Source organism: Heteronotia binoei, chromosome 11 (genome assembly GCF_032191835.1).
Source record: "Heteronotia binoei isolate CCM8104 ecotype False Entrance Well chromosome 11, APGP_CSIRO_Hbin_v1, whole genome shotgun sequence".
NCBI lineage: Eukaryota > Metazoa > Chordata > Lepidosauria > Squamata > Gekkonidae > Heteronotia > Heteronotia binoei.
This window is the reverse complement of record NC_083233.1, coordinates 42487122-42511899: the sequence shown is the minus strand read 5'-3', so window position 1 is coordinate 42511899 and position 24778 is coordinate 42487122. Positions and strand designations below refer to the sequence as shown.

The 24778-nt window shown below is 45.6% G+C and overlaps 1 protein-coding gene across 2 annotated transcripts in view; it reads right to left on the bottom strand.

Annotated features, from left to right (window-relative positions):
* FGF13 (fibroblast growth factor 13) overlaps positions 1–9624 on the bottom strand; it is a 272150-nt gene extending 262526 nt beyond the window's left edge. For both annotated transcript variants that reach the window (XM_060249482.1, XM_060249484.1), the window contains exon 1: positions 9459–9624. In XM_060249482.1, coding sequence (XP_060105465.1) covers positions 9459–9507 — 49 coding nt within the window. In that variant the 5' untranslated portion in view covers positions 9508–9624. The remainder of the gene's footprint in view (positions 1–9458) is intronic.
* Between the last annotated feature and the right edge of the window lie 15154 nt (positions 9625–24778).

The following is a 24778-nucleotide window of genomic DNA, read 5'->3' as shown; positions in this document are numbered from 1 at the left end:
TCTCAGTGGGATACAACACCAGGGAGTCCACCCTCCAGTTGCCATTTTCTCCAGGAAAACTGATCTATGTAGTCTGGAGATGAGCTGTAATTCTGGGGGATTCTCCAGGTCCCTCCTTGAGACTGGCAGCCCTAAAAGAACTACATAGTCCTCATGCACCAAGGGCAGATCCATAAATTCATGCCTATGTCTAGTCTGCAATTCCACATGAGTGCAGAAGTGGAACATTCAAGGGCTGGCAAGGACCAACCTCTAAATTTTTCCACAGATGGCAGGAGCAGCAAGCAGGCTGGGAAGCTTAGAAACTTCCCCGAGCTACAGGTTGCTTAGACTAAGGGAGCACAGCAAGGCTTGAAGCCAGCATTACAGCAGGAACTGCATGGGAGCTCTCTGACATGATGTGACTCCTAGAACTAGGCAAACTCTGGAAACATGAGCAAAATTGCATGTTACCTTAGCAAATACAGGCTCCCAAACTTGAGCAGCACAAGATGCAGAGGTAGGGAATAGTTTGGAGAAAATCAACAGGCAGAAGGAGGGCATGCCATTCCCTTCCATCTATCAGTTCTCCCCAATCCTCTTCCAGATATCTTTCATTTGAGATTCTTTCAAAAAACCCAGCTTGGAATGGGGAGATTAAACACAGACAATGAAGACTTAATTGCTGCATAATTTTACCTTGTAATCCATGTTTACCTTGTAATGCTGAGGAAAATTATGCACATTTTCTCATATATTTTTTTAAATAGGATGTGAAATCCAGTTTTGCTCAGGCTGGAATTTGGCTTGGTCAGCTGAATTCTGGGGACGTCATGGCAATTTCAGCCACAGTGTTCTTTGCAAATCAGTCAAGAGACCTTGCTTCACATGTTAAAAACTGCTCCATTTTCCTGGAAGAAATGTGCAACAGCTTTACAGAGGGCTGCAGGGGGTGGGGGGAGTCCTAATTGAAATGGAAACTTGATATTCTGCCCTTTTGATGGGTTCGGCCATCCCATAAATTGATAATGTGGACTTATCACCATGCTCTAAGCCTGCCTGTGATGTCTGAAGTTCAAAGAACGCAGCCCCAGCTGCAATGCTCTTGAAAGTATCAGCCTTTTTCTCTGAAGTTCCTTGCGCTGAAGCTCATGCACTGCTGGATCTCTTTAGCCATGCCTGATAGCAGGGAGGGGGGGAAGCCTTGTCTCTTTGCTTTACCAAATGAGGCTCTATAATGATGTACAAATTCTGATTATCTTGGGACCAGCAAGGCAGCAAGAAGACATTAGATGATTCTAAGTGGCCTGTGGAAAATGCAAAAAGTTTCTGCCACATAGAAGTTGCAAGAATTCTGTTCACATATGGATTGCCCTAATGTTGGTTTAATGGCTGCACAGAAAAAGGCAGGAGAGACAGCCACAGTAAGTAGCAGATAGAGATCAGTCTGTCACCCCAGAGTTGGAAATGACTGGTGCCTGCACAGGGGACTACCTTTACTTTTTTAGAGATCAGTCCTTATCTGCTTCAGAATCCAAAGAATGCTTATTCTGCTTCAGAATCCAAAGAATGGCTGCTTATTCTGCTTCAGAATCCAAAGAATGGCTTTAAGCCCTTCCTGTGGCCCTATGGTGCAAAGTGGTAAGCTGCAGTACTGCAGTCAAAGCTCTGCTCATGACCTAAGTTTGATCCCAGTCGAAGCTGGGTTCAAGTAGCTGGCTCAAAGTTGACTCCTTCCGAGGTCGGTAAAATGAGTACCCAGTTTGCTGGGGGGGAAGTGTAGATGAATGGGGAAGGCAATGGCAAACCACTGTGTAAAACATCTGCCAAGAAATGTTGTGAAAGCAACATCATCCCAGAAACAACTGGTGCTTGCACAGGGAATTACCTTTACCTGTGGCTTTGGGAAGCCCAATGGGATATTGGATTTTCACACATGATTTCTGGATGAAGCCCAACCTGAATAAGTTCACACAGCCAGCACAAGACCCTCAGAACTCAGAACCTCTGAAAGGATAAGGTTAGCACAGTGAAAATGGGCCAGCAACATCTGACTTCTGAGACCTCTTGTTCCAAGTATGATGGAGGTAATTTTTTTAGCTACACGAATATGGGAAACTGCCTTACAGCAAGTGAAATCATTGGTCTACCTGGCCCAGTATTATTTACTCCAACTAGCAACAACTGCCCAAGACCGTGGGTAGAAAAAAGCCTTTCTCAGGACCTGCTTCCAAGGTGGAGGTGCTAGCTATACTATGTGGAACCCACTACTTACAATAGCAAACTGCACTGAAACATGGAGTGCTTTCACACACACTAATTAATGTACTTTCAATCCACTTTCAGTGCACTTTGCAACTGGATTTTACTGTGTGAAATGGTAAAATCTATTTGCAGTCACTTAAGTGGATTGAAACCACATTATTTAGCATGTGTGATCCTTTCTTGGCTTGCCCTGCAGCATGCTAATCAGAAATCTGGGTGAACAAGGAACACGGAAACAGTTCCACAGCTGTTTCCGTTCTTTCACTGCCCTAAAATTTCCCTAGTCATCTAGAAAACAGGATCCCTGGTTGTGTGAATAGATCAAAGTTCGAGATGAATTTGACTACTAGATCACTTAATACTGAAGAGCATATACAACCCTTCTCACAGAGTAAAAGGTAAAGGACACCAGTCAAGCACCAGTCATTTTCAACACTGGGGTGACGTTGCTTTCACAACATTCTCATGGCAGACCTTTTACAGGGTGGTTTGCCATTGCCTTCCTCAGTCATCTACGTTTTCCCCCCAGCAAGCTGGGTACTCATTTTACTGACCTCGGAATGATGGAAGGCTGAGCCAACCTGGAGGCGGCTACCTGAACCAGCTTGCGCTGGGATCGAACTCAGGTTGTGAGCAGAGGGCTCCGACTGCAGTACTGCAGCTTTACCACTCTGTGCCACAGGGTACATAATGTAAATAAATGCAACAGAAACAATACCCTGACCGGGATAGCCCCAGCTACCCAGGTTCTGGAAGCTAAGCAGGGTCACCCCTGGTTAATATTTGGATGGGAAACCACCACAGAATACCTGAGTTGCTAGGCAGAAGCAGGCAATGGCACTCCCCCCCCTGAAAGTCTCTTACCTTGAAAACTCTGTGGGGTCACCATAAGTCGACTGCAGTACAATGACAGAAGGTGGGGGAGAATGTGGCTATTGACATTATTGCACTGTTGGTCTTCAAAATAATGGTGGCAGCCAGTACTTCCATTTTGCAGACAGGACAAGCAAGGATGGGATATTACAGGTTAGGCATGAGAAGCTCAGTCATCACTTGATGACTGCAATGTAACAGTGAAACCAGTGTTTGGAATTAGGCACCTGAAAGCGCACACTTTGGAATTTCCCAGCTAATTGTGAATGGAAGTTCAGACTCAGCTCATAAATTGTTTAGCCCCAGCTCTCCAGAAATGCTCACTGCTTCTCAACTGAAGCTTGCCATCATCAGCAACCAGAAAGGCTGCTGCTGCAACTTGTCCCAAGGGGGTCCTGCACTCCTGACAATCAAAATGCTATTGCTGCCTATGGGACACTCCACTTGGAGACCTTCCACTTTTGCAGCTGATCTCTAGACCACAGAGATCAGCTCTCCTGGAGAAAATGGCTGTTTTCAAGGATGGACTCTGTGGCATTGTACCATGCTGAGGTTCCTTCCCTTCCCAAATTCCACCCTCCCCAGGCTCTGTCCCCAAAATCTCCAGGTATTTCCCAACCCAGAGCTGGCAACCCTAGCAAACCTTCTTGTTGCTGACAATGACAGGTAAACTGAGGCAGGGAAGGGGACACTCAAAAGGATCAGGGAAAGGAGACCTGAAGGCTTGGTTGCATTCCCAGTAACAAAATTTAGAGAAGAGAGATGATCTAGAGCTCAGAATGGGCCTGAGCTTAAAATGAGCTAATTTAGGTCTGATTCCCATCACACCATAGGCTGCATTCAGAAGGGCAATTTGGACCATCCCAGCCACCCCCCATACCCAGATTAAACTGGTGCATTTACATGCACACATATGGGCCCCACAGCACCCTTGCCCTTACTTCACCTCCTGACACCTCTCTGCTGCTTCAAAAAGCTACTGGATACTTCCTGGTGGCAAATTGTCAGAGCACTTCCCTGATGCATTTCCAGATTGTCTGAATGACTGGGGTATACCATGGAAGCACCTTGCAGATGCATGAATGGTGTGACCACTCCTCCAGGGTGCATGCAGCCCATGCTTCTCTTGGCAGCCAGGCGTGTGCTGTCTGCTCACAGCAGAGCACCTCAAACTGACAGCTTTTTTTTTAAGTCAAGAGGCCACTGCTGCACCTGCCAGCCTGAATGCAGCCCAAATGAGTTCATTTTAGGCAAGCCCATTCTACGTGGAACCCAGGGCAGTCCACCCATCACTAAAGACAATCCACGATGTCTAAATGGGCCATCACATATTTAGAGACACAAATTTACCTTGTGCCCCTTCAAAATGGAATTGGTACAGATGTGCAGCTGCTAGTTATTCAACATACAAGAGTCCAGTGGTGCAAAAAGATTCATGAATAACACATAACATTGGTTTATGACTGCCTGAAATAGTGAGTCTGCACCTGAGTAAGACTCTCAAGCTCCTGTTGCACTGGTGGCTTCTATGCTATAACTAGTAACAGGGAGGAAAAATGTCCCCCTTCCTCCCACCAGGTCTCCCTTTTCTGTTCCCTGAAGGGAAGCAGGTGCCACCTGCATTTTGCCTCTTCCTCTTTGGCACTCTAGCTGTGCCTTTTCGAGCTGTAATCCAATCCACACTCAGGACCAAAGTAGAAGAGACAGCATCCTCTTGGCCACCATTTTAAAGTGATTTCAGAATTCCAAGAAGGCCCAGTCTTCAGCAGTGAGCTGAAGTGTTCTTGTCCCTCCTCCCCAAATTCTGAAATGGCTTTGAATGCTCCCCCATGGCTGCACTGACATTTGAAAATGTGCATGGGTGTATATGGGGGGAAGCAAGAGTGCCGTGCTGTTGGCCCAACCTCATAACTCTTTAAAATGACTTTAAAATGGCAGCAGCATCCTCAGGGGCATGACCAGTTTGGCCCACATCAGTGAGTAATCTGCATTACAAGTGTTGGCTTGTAGCAGGAAGAGGTAGCTGCTCTGTCTTTTCTTTTCTTACAGTTCTCTGGGTTGGCCACTCTGCGGAGCTGTGAGCCGTGCAGGTTGAGCTCTGCAACCAGGGGGTTTGCTGCCTGTCCTCATGGAGCCAGAACTCTGGCACAACAGGCAAAGGAGAGGATGCAGCAAAAATGTCACAGGAAGGCTAGTAAATGTAACTGCCTGGACCCACCTGAGACTCATGTCTCACCTAACAACACAATACAGAGTCCTGACGTCAAGGTCAGGTCCACCATGCAGACTGTCAGGTATTTATGAGGCCCAATTCAGCTCAGGACCGCAGCACACATGAAGAGGGTGCTTAAGCCACCACCACCACCCCCCCCCCCCATATCCCCAACCTGAAATACGCCTGGGGAAGCAGCATTTGTCTCAATGGGGAAACCTCTGTGTACAGCAGGGAAGGGGACCCCAAGGAGATTTTGAGGGACAGCACATGGAGAAAAAAAAAAGATGTTGCTGACATCACTTCCAGCTAAAACCTGGAAGTGATGTCACCTGTGCTCTAGGATTCCACTAATCTCTATGGTTAAAAAAAAACCAGATCAGAGAAATCCTAGAGTGTTGGTAATGTCATTTCTAGTTTTTAGCAGAAGTGACATTGATGCATCAATGATATCTCCCCCGCCCCACTCATTTGGGTCAAGAGGAGACAGCAGGAGCAGATTGCCCACCATAGTGTGGGTAAGTTGGCAACACTACCAACAGGAGAAATAGAGCCCCCAGGCCATTTTGAGTTTGGGAAAAATGGCACAGAAAAGTGAAGAGACTTAAGCACCTTCTCCTCACACACAGTGGACTTGGTCCACATTGGGCCCTGTGTACTTGGGAATTGAGTTCCCAGTGGGGAATGCACAAGTGTACATCTTATCATGTAGTCCAGGAGAAGAGCCATGGAGGAATTAAACCATAATGCATAGTTAGCTCTGGTTGCAGTCATGGCCAGTTCCTGGAGCAAGGACATCTATTGGCCATGGAACCTCAAGCAAGCATCTGCAGTCAGGTGGTGGATTATCTTGTGCATGGTGCTGTTTTGAATGATTGAGGAATGGGGCAGGCCTGACAGTTTGCTGAGTGCCATTTCCTTGCACACCTGTTTCTTCCACATCACCACATTTTCACAGCTGTGCAATTGCATTGCACATAGGCAATTCTCTCTCTCCCCCCCCCCCTTTGTGCTTCCTCCCAATTAAGAGGGTTGGGAGGAAATGTTCTTCTGCATACCTGTGGCTTGCCACAGGTTTGTAGAAATCTCCCTTTTACTTGTGGTTAGCTCCACTGTGCTGCTTTTATAACCAGCAGAGGGGCCAGTAAAGTTTGCTATTGGAGCTATAATTTCTATCTCAAATTGGATGAATGTCTGTGAATGGTCCTGGAGCCCCTAATCAGCTGAGAACTTGATCAGCCACTGGAATGGGAAGCTTCTGAAAGTCCCCCCAAAGCCTCAAGATTGAAAATAACTCTCAGGGTGACACCTATAATGAAATTACATGATGTGCAATCAAATAAGACATGTTCCTCCAAAACGTACACAGAGCAGCCTGCATTTAAACTGCTATAAGATTTGCTTCATTAATGAGCACACGTTAAGGGTTTTTTAAAAGTCACGTGATCGAGAAAGAGGGTGCAAAAAGGTACATTTTCAGTGAAATCTTCTACAAACTTATTGAACCCAATTATCCTAGACTGGAGTAAATCTGTAGAGGATTGCACTGAAAGTTACCAATGTGACAATACCAAATATGAACCAAACCTTTAAAATGAGAGAAAATCTACCTCTCTGATGCTACACCGCAACCAAAATTCATGCAAAATTTAAAATGCAAAACACAGTCCTTAGCAGGCTCCTGGCAACTTCCACAGCTCATTATATAGCTTATTTTCATACAGGTTTCTGTAAACAGCAGCTACAAATTCAACAGAGTAAATGTTGTATTAAAAGCAGGAACTATTAGTCGGGTGAGTAATGGTGGTTGGGGAAAAACAGTAGTGTTTGATCCAAGTCAACCACTGGGGAAATCATTCGCCCCATGGAAATCAGTTTAAGATATGTGCTGAGAAGGATATAAGATAAAAAAGCATCCAGAGGAATGTGACACATAAAAACTGAACCAGAAAAGTTCTCACACACACAGACCTCCACGAATGAACAATGGTTTTCACATGAACCTAGAAGTACATCTCAGGAACCAAAGAAGTTGCAGCGAGAAAGTGATATCAGAGAACAAGTGTCAGTACTGAATCACAGCCATGATTCAGGTTGTGCCATTTGAATAAATAAATTTGAATAAATGCCTTTCCCCCCCACATTAATGTTTCCCTCCTAAAAACATCACATGAGAGGATGAATCAAAAATCATTTTCACCCCCCACCCTTACACATACACCTGTTGAAGTATTTTGGGCAACACAGAGGGCAATGTCTGTAAAAAAAACCCTACCTAACTGCTGCATTAGTTTCTGTTTTAAAAGGGGACAGAGTTCTGATTATAACTTAAGAAAAACATCCTTTGCAGCATCTTGTCTTATCTACAGCTGGGTTAAATGAAGAGCTGAGGAAGTCGGGCTCCTCTCCCACCATTGACTCCAGCCCAAGCCAAGGGGAAAGAGCAGCTTTAAAAAGCCAAGGATTTGGGCTTAACTGTTGTGGATCCAAAATGGAAATGTAAGGCCCTGACAGGGTTGAGCGGCCAGTCCCAGCTCACTCATGGTGCAGGATCCTGAGCTTGCCAACTGCTACAGAATTGTGCCCAGTATCTCTAACTTGCATGCCCCCTCCCTCCAAAAAAAACCTTAACAGGCTTAGGAGGTTTTATTTTCACCATCAAAAATGGAAACACACTCGCTTTCTTGTTTTTCGCTCTGCAGTGACTAGGCAAGGCTTGATGTCTGTTGCACAAAATGTGTGTATACTAAATTTAGCAATGTGACTGTGAAAGGGAAGCCTTACACCAGCCTTGTGAAGGAAAAGGGAGGGACATTTTGGAAGCATCCTTTACTCCCAGTGGTACCCATAATCCGCCCCCCCCCCCACTTATGCCTGCTCTTTCTCAATTCATTGCTTTCTCAAGGCTGAACACAGTGTAGCTGCAGCTTCTGACTGGCTAATGTTTGGTGTTACAAAGCTATACAGGGAAAGTAATCCACTAGCAATTTTCCCTCTCCAAGCCCTCCCCCCCCATTTCGTCGCCATGGTAATTGTTACCCAGTTTATACATCCAGAAGCCAGTCCACTGCTTGGAAATAGCTTGGGAGGGCAACTGACAGATGCACAGCATCACGGCCCCTCTGCTTACGCATGCAACTTCTAGGTGTGCACCTTGCAAGCTGCCTCTCCGCTCCTGCACCTGTTTCCCCCTTTTTTGCAACCCAGGTGCTCCCAAGGTGAGACCTGAAGTCAGGGTCCAGCCACTTCACAGACTAGGGACAGCCCTTTCCTATGGTTTCACCCCCAGTGGCTGGAAGATTCCGCCTGGATGGATGCACCACTCAAACTCAAAAACCAGACAAGCAGGGCACCCCCTTGCGAGAGGCTTCTGCCAGAGGTCGGGTGGCCCCAAAGAAGGGGCTCCCATGATGACCCTCCTCCCTCTGTAGCACTTGTAACCCCTGGGAATCTTGCATCGCTCAGATGTCAGGCCAGTGGAAGTAGCAGGGGAAAACACATGAAAGACTTCCTACTTTGACCAAGCAACGCCTGGTGAGCATCCCTGGCCACACTCACCGCCACCCACCCCATTAAAAGAAAAGAAAAAAGAAGCCACAGTCTCCTTCTCCGCGGCCACCTCAATCTACAAACCCAGCTCTAATTACTACCAACAAATCAATGACGAGATTTATGGCGGAACGTATTCCCACACTTCCTGATGCCTTGAAATCTCCAAGTCTGTGCCAGTCAGAGCACGGTCGCAAGCGATGCACGCATGCTAGCTACACACACAAAAGAAAGAATCCCAAACAGTCAGGGCTAGGAAGACACTGCAGTGTAGGAAAAGCCCCCCCCCCCGCCCCGTCTATATTCCAGGGTAGTGGGAAGACCTGGCAAAACAAAACACCTTTCGCCAAGATATTTCCAAGGTGTGTGCGCACAGTTTTAAAAAAAAATTATGACTGTTTTAATTGTCGAGACTGCTCCCCACTTCTCCCTCTCCCCCCCCCCCATCAAAGGTCAGCAAGAGAAGAAAATGAGAAAAGACAAAAGGAGATTCTGGAGGCAGGTAAGGGGTTGAGACAAAAGGGGTGTTGTGCAGGGAGGAAGGGGGGGGGTGTTGCAAACACGTCTGGCTTCTTCTTACCTTTCGCAGCATCTTTCTCTTCTTTGGGCTTGATCACCTTCCCACTCATAGATCCCAGCTTGGTTGTAAAATCCCCCCAGGAGACCTCGTGGAGATTCCGGCTGGTCTTCCAGAAACCGGGCAGTAAGAGGAGATTTTTTTTGGAGGGGGGGAGTGGGGGGTGGGGGAGGGGAGGGATGGAGAGGGGGGGGGTTAAAAAAACCTAGAAGCAAAAGGAAGAAGAGGGGAGGGGGGCAGAGGGAATCAAATCAATCAAAGAGTCAAACGCAATCTTGATGGCTGGTTGGCTGGCCGCTGCTTCTGGTGCAGAAAGATGCTCCGAGCCCACCGCCAGCGCTGCCCAAGCCTGTCGCCTGGACTGCTGCTGCTGGCAGCCTTGCCGTGCCTAGGACGGGAGAAAGAGGGCCAAGGAGGGAGAAGGGGTTGCCCTGGACATCCGCAGGATGGAGTGTCTCCCTCTCCTCCTCCCCGTGGCTGGGAGACTGGCGAGAGACAAAAGCCGTCTCCCCTTCGCTCGGCTGCCAGAATTCCCCTCTCTTCTCCCCCACCTTCCCTGGGAAGGAAGCAGGCGAGGAAGGGGTGGACCACCACTCCAGAGAGCCTTAGCCCACCCCCCAGATGTTACTGGCAGGCCGATTGCCCTACGTGCACACGCGCCTCTGTCCTCCCCACTCTGTGGGCAAAGAGGGTGGGTGGGCTGATGGGGGAGGGTGCCAGCGCCCGACGCCCAGCCCAGCTGGGGAGGTGTTACACTGCAGAGAGGGGGGCGTGGAGGATACGTGCAGGGTTTCTTTAAGGAACGGAGGAGGGGAGACTCGTCAAAGGAGGTGGTGGCTGGCCAGCTGGGTCCGCATTTCGCCTGCCCCCAGGTGAAGCAGGTGCTACCTGTTGGGGCTCTAGCGATGGCCAAATGACATCAAGGCACGGAGGGCTGCTCTGGCTTTCCTTCAAGGGAGAACCTGAATTAAGGCTCTTCTTGCACAATGAATGGGGAGTGGAGAGAAGAAGGTGGGTTGATGCCACACCATTTAACCCTGACACCCCCCACTCCCCCTTCAACCAAGCATCTTGAAAGAATGGGTGGGTTTTATTATACACATACATACACTTGTCCAAATAAATGTAGATATTCACCAAGTAGCAGAGTAGACTTCCAGGAAAGGAAAAGAATTTCCCTGTACATTGCAGACCGCAATGGGAAAGCCTCCATTGAATCACCTCTGTGCAAAGACATCACTTCTGGCCCTCCACTTATCAGAGAAATCCAACTTTGGATCTTCTGGGGCAAATTGCACAGAGAGGGAAGTCCCACGACTGGACTGTTCTTTTCCTTTCGCTTTCTTTCCTGGCAGTAGTTGGAAGTCACTTTCCACAGAATTAATAAGGGGCAACAGTCTATTTTCTATGGAAGTGCCTCCCATCAGCTCTGGTGCTAAATGCACATCCGGAACTAAAGGAGGGGGAGATTTTGAGCAGAGCCAGAAGAGAAAGGATTAAGCATCTGCTCCCCTCCGGCTGCTCCTTAATTCAAAATTGCAGCTTCTGGCTGGAACTTGGCTATTTTAAGCACTGTGCCCCCATCCCACCCCCAAATGTGAAAATCTTGATGGGGGAAGAGACCTGGAGACAGGGCTACCGTGTATTTCATAGTTGTGTAAAAATGTGGGTAGCTGCAGCTTGTCACATAGGAACGAGAGAACCTGCATTGCTGAAATTCTCTCATCTAAACACCTACAAAAGATACAGCAGGAGCATCATCCTCTGGTGTTTTGGGTCTCCCAAGATGGCATCCACTATTGTAGTCCCACTTGCTTCCCAGAAATTGCTCTAGATCCCATTTTTTATACATGATGTTAAAGCATTTACAGGCCTCCTCTTGTGAATGTCATATGAATGTTAAGCTTGGAAGTGGACAAAACTGCCTTTTAAAACCCCCTGAGTTTACACTACAACTAATGCAGCTATTATTATAGAGGGAGAACATGTAGACACAGATACAGCCAAGGCTGGGCAGCTGCCTGAGACTGGGGCATTTGGGCTGCCATTAAAGATTTGTCCAGTCAACTGGTCGTGTCTAGATTGAGCATTTTTGAAAGAATTACAACAACAAAGACCTTTCAGCCATCTACAGGTTTGATACTTCTGCTAACTATAAAATCAGTAACAATTATTTTGAAACTGTTAGCTCAAAAACACACCTGTAATGAGCTTACAGGGCCAATCCTTTTTGCCATGACAGACCTCTTGTGTTCTTGCATGGAGATGCCTCCAGGTGACCAGGAGGGGACACTTGGTTTGCTCCTGTTTGCTGCAGTGAGCTACATGGCAGAGGAGAGTCTCCCCAGTCCTGCGTCTGCACTACAACACATTAGTGCTCAGCATGACTGCCTCAGGGGCAAGTCTTCAACTAAGAACACAAAACTTCACAGCTCAGTGAGTCTGGAAAACAGAATACAGTTCATGACAGCTGGAAACTGGCTAACACTTCAATTGTTTTTAAAAAGCCAGTTCATTGTTGAGTTTTAAATTTCTGAATGACTTTTTTTGTATGAAGTATCTTTGGCAAGCTCTAATTTTGGAAATACAACTTGAGATGTGGCCAAAATTAGTGGTTTCCAAAACTAAGATCATATTCCTCTTAAATGCCAGATATTTCCTATGAAGTAATGAGATATTGTTTCCTAAAGAGGGAAATAAAGATACCCTTTGAGGTTTATCAGGTGTGAATATGGGGGAAGAAGGCTTAAGTCCTCCTTCACCATCTTGGTTTCTCACCTGCCTGTTCAATAATGTCTGAAAGTGAGGTCCTATTGTGTGTGTTTCATTATTCATTTTAGGCAGTTATATTAATAATTTTACGGCCGTCTCTTTTTACTGGTTTTTAAAAATTTTCTTTGACTTCTGCATTTAAGCATTGCTTGGGCCTTTCTGATTTTTTTTTTTTGGTAGTTTAAGTTAGGTTCTGTGATTTTCCCAATGGGTTGTCAAGGGTTTTCTTAAACAACTGTCCTCAGGTGGTTTAACTGAGGGTTTTAATTGTGGGTCAATTTACTTTGATCATTTTTTTAAAAAATGTTTCATCTTTGTAGGAAAAGCACTGCTGAGAAGAGGGATGCAAATATTTTAAATTAGTAAAACTGTGAATCCAAATAAGATTTTAAGGATTTGAATTAATGCTGAGTGTCTCTTAATAAAGATCTACGTAGTTCCTTTACCCTGTGACAAGAATCTTCCTTTTATTTTGGCTAGACTGCAAATCTCCACAAAATTCATCGAGTGACCCTCAGCTAGTCATATTGCCTACTTAACAGGGCTGTTGTGAGAATAAGGTAGAGGAGAGGAGAACCATGGAAACTACTCAGAGCTCCTTGGAGGAATGTCAGGATTAAAATTTAACAGATATACAGACAGAAATAGCTCTGATGTCAAGTTTAGCTAGCTAACTGCCTCAGTAGCACCACGTAGCTCCATGATCATCCAGCCCTGGTATTTTTATCTTGCCACAAGGAAAATGTGTGTGTAGATCAGTCACACAATTTAAAAACAAAACAAATATAATGAAGCCACCACACTTTCCGGTGCTGATCTTTCTCATGCTGTGAATGCTCTCAGTGCACCAGGACTGAAAATGTTTCCATAAGGTGGTGAACTCTGGTGTTATTGCAAATCAGAAATAAACCAAAGCATAGCTCAGAAGTCCCCAAACCACAAAAGACTTCTGGTCTGTACAATTTGTGACCAGTTGAGTTGAACATGGCCATGTGCAGTAGCCTGTTGAGCACTTGAGAAAAACAGACAGGCAGGGGGTATCTTAAACTTCTGGGGGGGTTGCTATAGGTGGCAGCAGCTTAATTTGATGGTCCACCAGCTGTGCAGGCTACAAATAGCTCCAAATGTTTATGCAGTACCATCAATGTGCACAGAATGTTACAGAGTACATAAAGAGAGGTCCCTGCCCCAAGCTGTTTGCAATCTAAAATCCGAGACCAGGAATACCACAAAGAGAGGGGAAGGAAATAAAAGCAGGGACAAACAAAGGAAGGAACTGCATTCAGTTGCAGTTGCACATGCTTAGCACCAATTTCAGAATAGGCCAAAGACTTTGAGGGATTTCAAAGTGAGAAGGAATTACACAGGTGACATGAGATGCAGTTCCAGGCATATGATTATGCTCATATGTTCTCATATATCTCATACATTCAAACAAATACTTTGTCAGAGCTTGCCTGGCTTGCTGTGAAGTGCTCTCCCTTTAATAGCATTTGGTGATAACAAAGAGGTTGTGTTCCCAGGTGATGTCATGTCTTTCCTACCCAATCACAGCCCCCTACAGTCTCTCCACCTCATTTCCCAAATTTACCTTATGAAAGTCAGAACCCCAATAGCCTGACCCAGGCACAATGTCACAGACAGAATATAATTAGCAAGACACATTTCCCTTCTGGAGCTGTCTGGCTAGGCAGCAATTAATTCACATTCCAAAATACATTGTGATTTCTGGCACACAGACAACAGGAGAGTGACGTAAAACACTAACCCTGAGCTCCTTCATTGAACTGACTTCTGTTTTGTTTTGTTTTTTAAAAATGTGAACACTTCCATATATGCAGCAAGGGTTTCTGCAGCAGTTTTTCAGAGCCCAAACTTTGGAAGAGTTTCCTTAAATGAAATTTCTACCCAGGAAATTTGGGTGTTTTTTTTTTAATCAGATTTGCAAACAACAGATGATGTGTTCTTCTTCCCTGCTTTCAAATCTCCCAATGGCTAGAATGTATGTACAATTTTAAAATATCTCTTTTCAGCTTTCTAAAGGTAAAGGTAATCCCCTGTGCAAACACCAGTCATTTTCGACTCTGGGGTGACGTTACTTGTTTTCTGTGCACCTTCTTCTATCAGCCACCATTCTCCCAACATACTTTGCCACTAGAAGTCTTTCAAAAATCAGTTAATAGCAATTTTTTGTTTGCTTGTGTTAAAATAGGGTTGCCAGCCTCTGGGTGGGGGTGAGGCCTGGAGATCTTCTGCTACTACTACTACTGATCTCAACAAGACAGAAATCAGTTCCCCTGCATAAAATGGCTGCTTTGGAGGGCAGACTCTATGGCATTGCACCCTACTGAGGTCCCTTCCCTCCCAAAACCCCACCCCCCCTGACTTCACTTCCTGAGCTGGCAACTCTGTTAAAAGCCTTCAAAAAGCCCCCTGGTCTGGTGGCATTGTGCAGAAAATGGCTGATGGAGGGAAATGGTGCCAATTTGGACAAGATCCTCAAAACTCTGTGACTTCCTGTCCGCTTAGCATGACAGCATACTTGGACTGCAATCTACCTTGAAAGATCATAAGTCTTTCAGCATACTAAGGAAAAGGATGCTCCCCACCACCCCAAAGCACTCCATTTTGAATGCAAAACCAGAGGAAAAAACTCTGTGTGGTGAAAAAAGCCAGTTCCAGTTGTCATGGCTTCTCTGAAAGAATCCTTGAAACTGTAGTTTTGGTGAGAGTTTTGTAACTTCTCTTACAGTTCTCTAGCATGCCTTTCACAGTACTATGAGAGAACATGACTATTCAGATTTGTTAGTTGGTGGTGTACAACAGATTTAGGATAATTTGAGGAACCCATACACACACCTACCACAAAAGGTATCCCAAGCCAATGTCCCAGGATTTCTGTGCAGAAAATAGAATAGAGCCCTAACTCCAGCCATATAAATAAGATTATTTGTCTTTACTCATCTTTAAACTTCCCAGGACCCATCTTTTAATTCTATCTGTACTATATTTAGCATTCTACATTCATCTGCAGCTGTCCTCTTTTTTCCCTTTTTCCTCCCTCCCTCTCACTTTCCAAAATATGATGCTGTAGGAGCAATCCAGTTTTGATGAGGTTGCCACCCAGTTGCCCAGTGATTTAAATCACCCTCCCCCCAGATTTTAAGGAATATTGTTTTATGCAGGAGGGTGCAGAATAACAGAAATGAGAGTACTTATGACAGCCTTGATGTTTGCTTATAAGGCAAGACTCTATTTTTGTCATGGTCACTTTTACATCTGGGCACATAAACCTGCCTAGGTGTTTTCTCTGTTGCACAAAACCTGAATAGCTGCTCATCCAAGCAAAGACCAATAAAGTCATTGCTATTGGGGTTTCTTCCATCTATGAGATCCGGGCAGCAATGACAGTCTGTGCTAAACTTAGTTTCAAATAATAAAGAATATGAGTCGCAGGGTTGTTGTTTTCTTTAACCGCTCCAAAAGCAACTTGATCTAAACACATTAGCAAGTGATACTGAAAATGAAAGGCCTCTGCAGAATTTCTGCAGGTCAAGCTTCCATCAAAGCCAGTTTGCTTCCAATCAGTTGGCAACCCAAAGTTTCCAATTTAGCAAGAATGTGAGAAGTAAACAACCTTGCAGAAGGGATCCCTCTTCTATTTTTATAAGGTGGAACCAAAACACCATGAGAAGGGGGCTCCTCGCAAATCTGCCTTCCCTTGTCCCTGCCCTCCCCACAAAAAACACTGATGTGAAGCAACACAGATCATGGGTTGCATTTTGTCCGTGGCTGACAATGAGGGTTTTGACACAAAGTGATTGCTGCGAGTAGCAACCCAATTGAGCCAACATTGGCACACATGGAATCTGGTTCCCTTGAGCCATAAAGGGAGGGAGGGAGGAAGGGCAAGACTTGAGGTGAGCCCCCACCCTGCCTTGATGGTGCTGGCAGGCCTGGGGCTTCTGCTCTGTACTTGGCTGTGTCTGATCTTTTATTTCCAGTATTGCATCCGATCACCCAAATCAGTAGCTTTGCATTTGGCGCAATTCTTCCCCCCTTCCTTGGATTAATTTCACCTACCTGAACCTGAAGAGCAGGTTTGGAAGCCCCTGAATCCCTGTGAGGGATATGCGCTTGAAGGCTATTCCCAGTCAAAGATCCCCAGCACTCTGAAGAGGAAGTTCTGGGTTAATCCTGTGTTTGACCAGATGCCCTTTCCCCACTTGTCTTTAAAATCCCCCCCCCTCCCTGTCTTCCTTAGGTTGGGTTGAAGAAAGTGCTCTTGTGCCACTGCCACCCTCCAGTTCTGGGAGGGGCAAAGTGGACCCAGCGGGTCACTTGCTTCCAGAAGTGTCATGGGCTGCTTCAAGGGCCTGTCAGCCCTCGAAACGAAGAAATGGCAAGTCACAGGGTCTCTCTGGCTGCTATTTTTAGTGAAACAAAATTCTCCAAGTTGTTTTTACTTCCCAAGCCATTCCGCCCCTTAAAGTGCTGGAAGAGGCAGCTGTGGTCAGATCCCCTTACAGCATGGAGGTTCTTCTTTCAAAGCAAAGAAACAGCCTAAGAAGGGAGAGGCACAGATTAGGGTACCAATACAGTACGGACACTGGATGTAGAAGAGACCCCCACATGAACACACATTTTACCTAGCCTGTTGTGTGCTCCCAATCCAGGTGGCTAAACTGTTTCTGGCAAGAGGTGAAGATTTACTAGCCTTCCAGCAAATGCTTATGGGTGCAAAGGGGACTTCATTCAGCACCAGTGTTGTGTTTGCAAAGATATAACCGGAAGGGAACAGACAGCAGCAGTTCTAAGAAGACAACTTTATTGGTTACCTGCCAAACAAACAGCTCAGCTTTTGGCCTCTCTCACCCTAAGATCCAAAGTTGTTCTCCCTCTAAAATGCTGCAGAAGACAACTGAGATCTGATCAATTTTACAGCCTCCATGAAAAAAAAAATTGGAGTGCATTTGCAGAGTCATGGTGAGGACAGACACAATAAGGATGTGACATCACTTACACCTTAGCTTTTGGGCTGCTTCACCTGCTGCCTTTTCCAAAACAGAGATTAACCTGTATGCTATGGTGTGTGGTGGCAGAGAATCTTGCTTTGTAACACCTCCAGGCTGCTTCAGACAGACCATGATGACAACAGTGTCATCTAGCAAGGCTTTCATAAAGGGATGGGCTTACAGGGATACCAAGGTTCTGTCTGTGAAGCTGTATCACCAGTTTTTCCATTCACACATTCAGCTGGTCAGATATGAAAAGCACAGACATTATGGTTCTTCCCTGCAAAATATTTGCTGGCAGAGACCCCAGTCCTTCCCTATCTTGTAGGGGGAAGTAAAGTTTGAAAGACATCTGGTGCAAAGCAGCCAAACAGGAGCTTGACAGTGCAATCGTATGTGGAGTTACTCCCAACTAACAGGCTTAGATGCCTATAGTTGCACTTGGAATGACTCATTTTGAACCAGAGTTGAAAGCCACTAAAATAAAGAGTGACATATGTCTCCCTGAGTAACCAATGCAGCTAAAGGACCCTCAGGGGATGGGGATGGTGGTGAATAGACCCTTCCCTTTTAGAGGCATACAAGCCCTGACTCATATCCACCATCAGCTCCTCAAACTGTAATTGAAAAACCCATAGTCAAACTCCCCTTGTCCTGCCAAAATCACTAGCAAGAGCCCTTGACTCAGCAGCAATGTTTAATGCAGAACAGAGATCGATCAAGATGGGTAGCTGCGTTAGCCTGTTTGTAGCAGTAGAAAAGTGTGGGAGTCCAGTAGTTCCGTAAAGACTAGCAAAATCTGTGGTAGGGTATGAGCTTTTGTGAGTCGCTGCTCACTTTTCCAGCATCTGAAGAAGTGAGCAGTGACTGCGCAACAGAGAATCCTGCAGCCCATTACCCAATCACACAGGATTCAGAGAGGCAAAGCTGCCCGCAGGTACCGCTTCAGAGTTTCTGGCAAGGAAAGGTTTGCAAGGCAGTAGAGGTGAAGGGGATGTTTGTCATGTCCCTGTCTTTCTGCCACCTGTTAGAACCGTGAAAAACTGAGAAGAGAGCTGGTACAAGAGACACTGCAAGGGACATTGGGACATGGGCCAGTGCTTTTACAGGCCAGTGCAGAATGTGCCATGCATGCAATCACTAAGCAGGCGGTGAGTGTATTGAGCTGATTCTCCCCACGCCTCGCCCATTGCCAGAACGGCAGCAGCAGCTTCTACCTGCAAGGGTTTTAAATTAGAGGAATTATTGAAGAGAAGTTAGAAAAAATATAAAATTATGGGAATGGCAATTGCCGCTCCTAACTAAACAGGCCAAACCATCATCATAATAAGTTCATACTTCTCTCTCCAGGTCCTAATGCATCATGGGACATGTGAAGGAACAGACTTGCAAGCCTCTTCTGTTCCTTCTGCTTGTCTCCCAGGAAGTCAGAAAACCACAACCATCCCAGTTCTCTGCTTGTTGACACTGCCCCTTCTGAATGCTCCCTGGAGTGGGGTGGGGTGCTGAAAATATATTGGATAACCCCTCCTGCCACTGACTTTGAGAGTATCTCTTGCTTGCTGTGTCTGCCTTGCTTTCCTCCTGCAGGCTAGCATAGGAGCAATATAGCACAACTTTGGCAAGCTTGCCTGTTGGCTCCCACTCCTATTATCACACTTCAGACAGCAAGACCTAACAGGTGTGGTGCATTTCCACAAATCAGGCTTAGAGCATTCAAAATATAAGTTTAATAAATGAATACAAATAATACATGCGTTGTGTTCAAGCATTCAGACTGAGTAAGGGAACAAAGAAAAGGTGAAAGCATGCAGTCCCCTATTCCAACACTCTGAATTTATCTACCTAAGCAATATTTAATTAGGACAGGCTAACTTTACGTGAAGTTGAAATAGCATAAAGTTTAGCATTACCTCAGTTCTTCTGTTTGGGACTTCTCTGCATTTTCCCTTGCTTCATGGACAAAATGGAGTCCTTAGGTGAAGTTTCATCCTTCATGGCTTGTGCCCATCCAAAGAGCTGCTCCAGATTGAGGAGTGTCCTGAAAATTTATACTTTTCCTTTGGGAGAGTCCCTCCCTTTCTGGGATCATTCAGATCTTCCAGTCCCATGAAGATTTTTTTTAAAGTCACTACCCACTTATGGTGATCTTGGAGGTTTTTCAAGGCTGGAAACAAAAGTGATTTGCCATTGGCTGCATCTTCGTAGTGACCCTGGACCTCCTTGATGGTCTCCCAACTAAATACTGACGAGGGCTGATCTTGCTTTGCTTCTGAGATCTGACAAGATTGGGTTATCCTGGGTTATCCAGGTCAGGGTGCAGAACAGAATACATTCTAACAATTTGCCTTTTTCTCTCTGTCCCTGGTCTTCCAGCAATGTGTGTGGTGGTAAAACATTGTCCTGCTTTTGGCAAAAAAGTAATTAGCATAACAAAGAGCTTGAGTGCTCTGTGCTTTGAGCTTGATGGTGCTTGCCTTCCACCTCCTTTTTGCTAGCAGCTGGGTTCCTGGTCATGGATAAAATGTAGTTCCAAAAACTGAACTACTTGTGTGAATTCTTGAATGAAGGGCATTTATATCAGTTTCACACCTGTTTCAAAAATCATGGCATCCCTCCAAAGACCTCTGATGCAGTTTATGACAGTTCATGGCATGCCCAGTTCATGAACCATGAACAATCACAAACTTTTAGGGCCTAGACCAGGGGTAGGGAACGTTGGCTCTCCAGATATTTTTTGCCTACAACTCCCATCAGCCCCAGCCAGCATGGCCAATGGCTGGGGCTGATGGGAGTTGTAGGCAAAAAAATATCTGGAGAGCCAACGTTCCCTACCCCTGGCCTAGACAAACTAGTTTGGTTCATGAGGTTCATGATGCAATACAACCCACCTCCCCAGCATGCTAGAGTCACTAGACTCACAGGAGATCTCTCAATGGCTCTCTTCAACCTGCTCTCCAAGTCTGGTGATGATTGGATTTACGGGATCCAAGTTGTCCCTCCAAAGAAGGTGCTCCCAGAAAAGAGCTTTCTGGGGAAGTGATAGGTGCAGGTTCAGGAGGTTCAAAAGTGTATAGAACAGATACTGTGCAAGCTAGGGACACCAAAATCTCTGTCTGACTTTCCTATATCTTCCCTCCAAGTTTGGTGAGGATAGAATTTACAGTAACCAAGTTACAGTCCCCCCAAAGAAAATACCCCATAATCCATTGTTTCCAATGTGCTGCTGTTCCTGTTGGCAGCAGAGGATAGGACTTGCAATAATGGGTTTAAATTAAGGGTGAGAAGGTACTGGCTGGATATTAATGAAAACTTTTTTACAATAAGAGTTGTTCAACAGAGGAATCAGCTACCTAGGGATGCTCTAGACTAATCAATCCTGCATTGAACAGGGGGTTGGACTAGATGGCCTGTATGGCCCCTTCCCAACTCTGTGATTCTATGGACATTTTCAAGCCCAGCACAGCCAGTTCAGTGTACAGAATGCCCAGCAGAACCCAGTGCCACTGTGGCATTGCAAACTTAAAAGAACTGATCTTAAAGCAGAGTCACAAGAAATACAAGTGGAGGTGGGGGGTTGCAAACCCAGCACAACCAGTTACAATGTACAGAATGCCCAGCAGAACCCAGTGCCACTGGCATTGCAAACTGAAAAGAACTGCTCTCAAAGCAAGGGGGGTGGGATTTTGCAAACTCTATGCAATAAAATGGGACACAAAGGAACTCTGGCAAAAGGGGAGTACTCTTGAAATTGACACAACTAGTTTGAAACTGACAAGTGTTTCCAAGGCTGGAGAATCCCCCCCCCCCCGGCTCGATTTGAAGTTTGGTTTAAAAAAATAAACTATTTTATTTCTTAAGTTTGGTAAACATTTGGGGGGAAGATAGTTTGTCTGGAAATGTCACCAACCCACATGGCCTTTCATGAACTGCTTGAAAGTTCATGGAAAAATTGTGCCATTGTACCTGCAATGAACTTTAGTTCACAAACTATGAGCTGGCCAAAATTTATCAGAAACTTTAGTTCATGAGCCAGTTTATGCCCATCCATACTTCTGAGGAATGCATTTTGGTACAGATTCTGAATATTCTGTTTAGAGACCTCCGGCTCACGCACAAACCATGGAATGACTGTTCAACTGACGCAAGTTTGTAGTGTCAAGATGCTTGTTTTAATGCCTCTTGGCCATGAACAATCTCACGATAAGGAGTTTGCCCTTCCTTTTTGTACAAAGTAGCTGCGCAATAAACCCTTTAAAACTTCTTTCAGAGGCACTTGCACCTCCTCCAGAACACATGCAATTCAGTCCTTGCCCTAAAGTACACTAGAGTTAGCTAAACAAGACTAAAGGGTGTTGCGTTACCCAGCTATTTAGCAGTTCCAGGAACACACTATTTTGATCTGCCAAAAGAGAACTTCCCCTTGAAGAAACAGCAGCCATGATAAATTTCTTCCACCCTCTTTCTGTGGAAACAAATCCAAAGGGAACAATGTCCAGTACAGCTGATGTAGTGCAGCCTGGCCATGAATTTAGTCTGCATTCACTAGAGAATTAGCAAACAAGGGCGAAGCAGTGCATCAGCAGCGCAGAAAACCTACTATTTTAGCCACTTCTGTCTAGAATGCATGGCAGACAGGCTTCTCTCATCAATGCTATTTAGTGTTTATAATTCTATTATACTTTAAAGTGACCAAAGCACATCACATACATTATCTCAGTACCTTTCCCAGTAGGGTTGCCAAGTCCAATTCAAGAAATATCTGGGGACTTTGGGGGCGGAGCCAGGAGACTTTGGGGGTGGAGCCAGGAGACATTGGGGGTGGAGCCAGGAATAAGGGTGTGACAGCATAATTGAACTCCAAGGGAGTTCTGGCCATCACATTTAAAGGGACAGCACACCTTTTTAAATGCCTTTCTCCCATAGGAAATAAGTAAGGATAGGGGCACCATCTTTTGAGGCTCATAGAATTGGACCCTCTGGTCCAATCGTTTTGAAAATTGGGGGGTATTTTGGGGAGAGGCACTAGATGCTATACTAAAAATTTGGTGCCTCTACCTCAAAAAATAGCTCCCCCAGAGCCCCCAATACCCACAGATCAAGTCCCTATTATTCCGTATGGGAATCGTTCTCCATAGGGAATAATAGAGTGCCCAGTAGACATTTCCCTCCCCCCACGCTTTCTAAAGGGGGGGGAGGGCTTCCAAACCAGGGAATCCCCTGCCCCCTCCCTCTCTCTCACACACAAATACTTACTGGGTCTTCTTCCTGCAGAACTTCACTTGCTGTGAAAACGAAAGCAAAAGAAAGGGAGGGGCCGTTCTCTGAGGAAACTGTTACTGATCCTTTCCAATGAAGCCCTTCCTGTTTCCTGCACAGCCTTAAAGGGGCACACATTTTACAAACGGATCAGGAGCTCTACAACAACATGATGCCTACACGTATGTTCTCTCCCCCCCCCCACCGCCCGCTTCCAGATTTTTGGAGGAAACCACAAATTCAGGGGTCCCCCACCAGGGCGGGGGGTTGGGAAGCCTATTTCCCAGCAACTTTGCAAAGTAGGCCAGTAGTATATCAGAAGATCAGGCCAGTTGAACAGCCTATTTCCTCCAGTGGCCAATCAGAGGACCCTAAAAAGCTTATAAGCAGGACACAGAAGCCAGAGCTTCCTCCTGTAGTTGCCCCTCTTGAAAGTGGTATCCAAGAGTACGCTGCCTCTTAACAGGGAGGTTTCATTAGCCAACTATGAACTGCTACATACTAAGTTGGCTCATTTGCTTACTTAAGCCAGCTTGTCTATATAAGGGCCAAACTACAAGTAATGTTGGGGATCTATCTTCAGCCCCCCCCCCCCAAGATATGTAAGTGAAAGGGACTGTGGTGCTGGGGAAATGAGTATCATTTCTCAAAACCTGCTTGCAATCCCTGGGCCAAAGGAGGCCCGACTTAAGTCGACCAGAGACAGGGCCTTTTCAATCACAGCCCCTTGCTGGTGGAACCAGCTACCGGAAGAGGTGAGGGCCCTGCGAGACCTTGGGCAGTTCTGCAGGCCCTGTAAGACAGTCCTCTTCCGGTTGGCATACAACTGATCGGTACTTGAAAATTTCGAATAGAAGGCTGTAGTATGGTAATTTGATAAATGGCTTTGTTTTACTATTTTATTGTTTTTACTGCTTTATTGTTTAAATGTTGTAAATTGATGTATTTTAAAACTTAATCCTATGTTAGAACTTCTGTGTTGTGAGCCGCCCTGAGCCACTTTGGTGGGAAGGGCGGGATATAAACTAAATAAATGAAATTAGGAAACACTCTCCCCTCTCCAGCTCCTTTAAAGTCAGAGGGAAAGGTAACTTCTCCCCCAAAGGCCAATGCATTATGAAAGATATAGGGAGCAATGAGGGTTAGAGAAGCTGCATCAGATCTCAGAAGCTAAGCAGGGTCAGCCCTGGGTAGTACTTGGATGGGAGACCACTAAGAAATGCCACAACTGCCATGTAGAGTCAGGGAATAGCAAACCACCTCTGTTCATCCCTTGCCTTGAAATCCCTAAGAGGTCACCATAAATTAGCTGTGACTTAATTGCACTTTCTACCACCATGTGGGAAGACTGAGAATGTTTAAAGCATGGAACAGACGTGGAATGGAAATGTGAGCATCACCGCATTGGACAAGCAGCCAGCACCATTCTCCTCACTGGCCCAGGGTTGCACCAGTAGGGAAGGGCTCCCATGCTGTTGCCCATGTCCATGTTTGTGTAAACAGGGCTGATGTGTTCTGGTGGAAGCTGGGAAAAACCAGATGAAGAGATTACCTGAGATCCAAAGTAAAAGAGGCACGGTCTGTCAGAGCATGCATCCTGGTTCTTGGTATCCCTTGTTCATATATTGGATACTAAAGGTCTCTGTGACCTGCCAATGGCTGGCTGAGGGCTCATCTAAAGGCAGATCTTTTCATGTATATATAAAAAGGCTTTGAGGATGCTGGAAACAGAAGATGTGATACCTTTCTGGAAGAGCTCACTCTCTTCTTCTCTGAGCCCCACCCTCATAGCTCCAGCAGCAAAATGATGAATTATAAACACAGCCGTGCCCAAAGGGCTATCCAAAAATATCCACACTCTTCTATCTTGAGAAGATCCCAGCATGATCCCTGCAACTTGGGGTGGGTGGGTCTTAATTTGTTCCCTACTTAATGTGCAAAACAGCCTGCTGAGTACGACATTCCAGAATATGATTGCCAAAGATAAATGGCTTTTTTGAAAATATAGCCCTCCCAGACTTAATAGCTAGCATAGAGGTTAAGGATTACCTTTCCTCTGAACAGTTAAGGAAAACTACAACCATGCACCCACTGGTGATAAAGTGCCATATTTATATAAACAAGGCAAGGTACCTTCATCTGCTATGGGACAGTTGATAGGATACACTACAAACATCTTGTGCAACAGCCACAGCCAGTGTCTGTTTCCAGAGTCCATCACTCATCATAGAAAGACACAGTCATCTATAATATGAAAAATGGCTAACAGGAAAGATG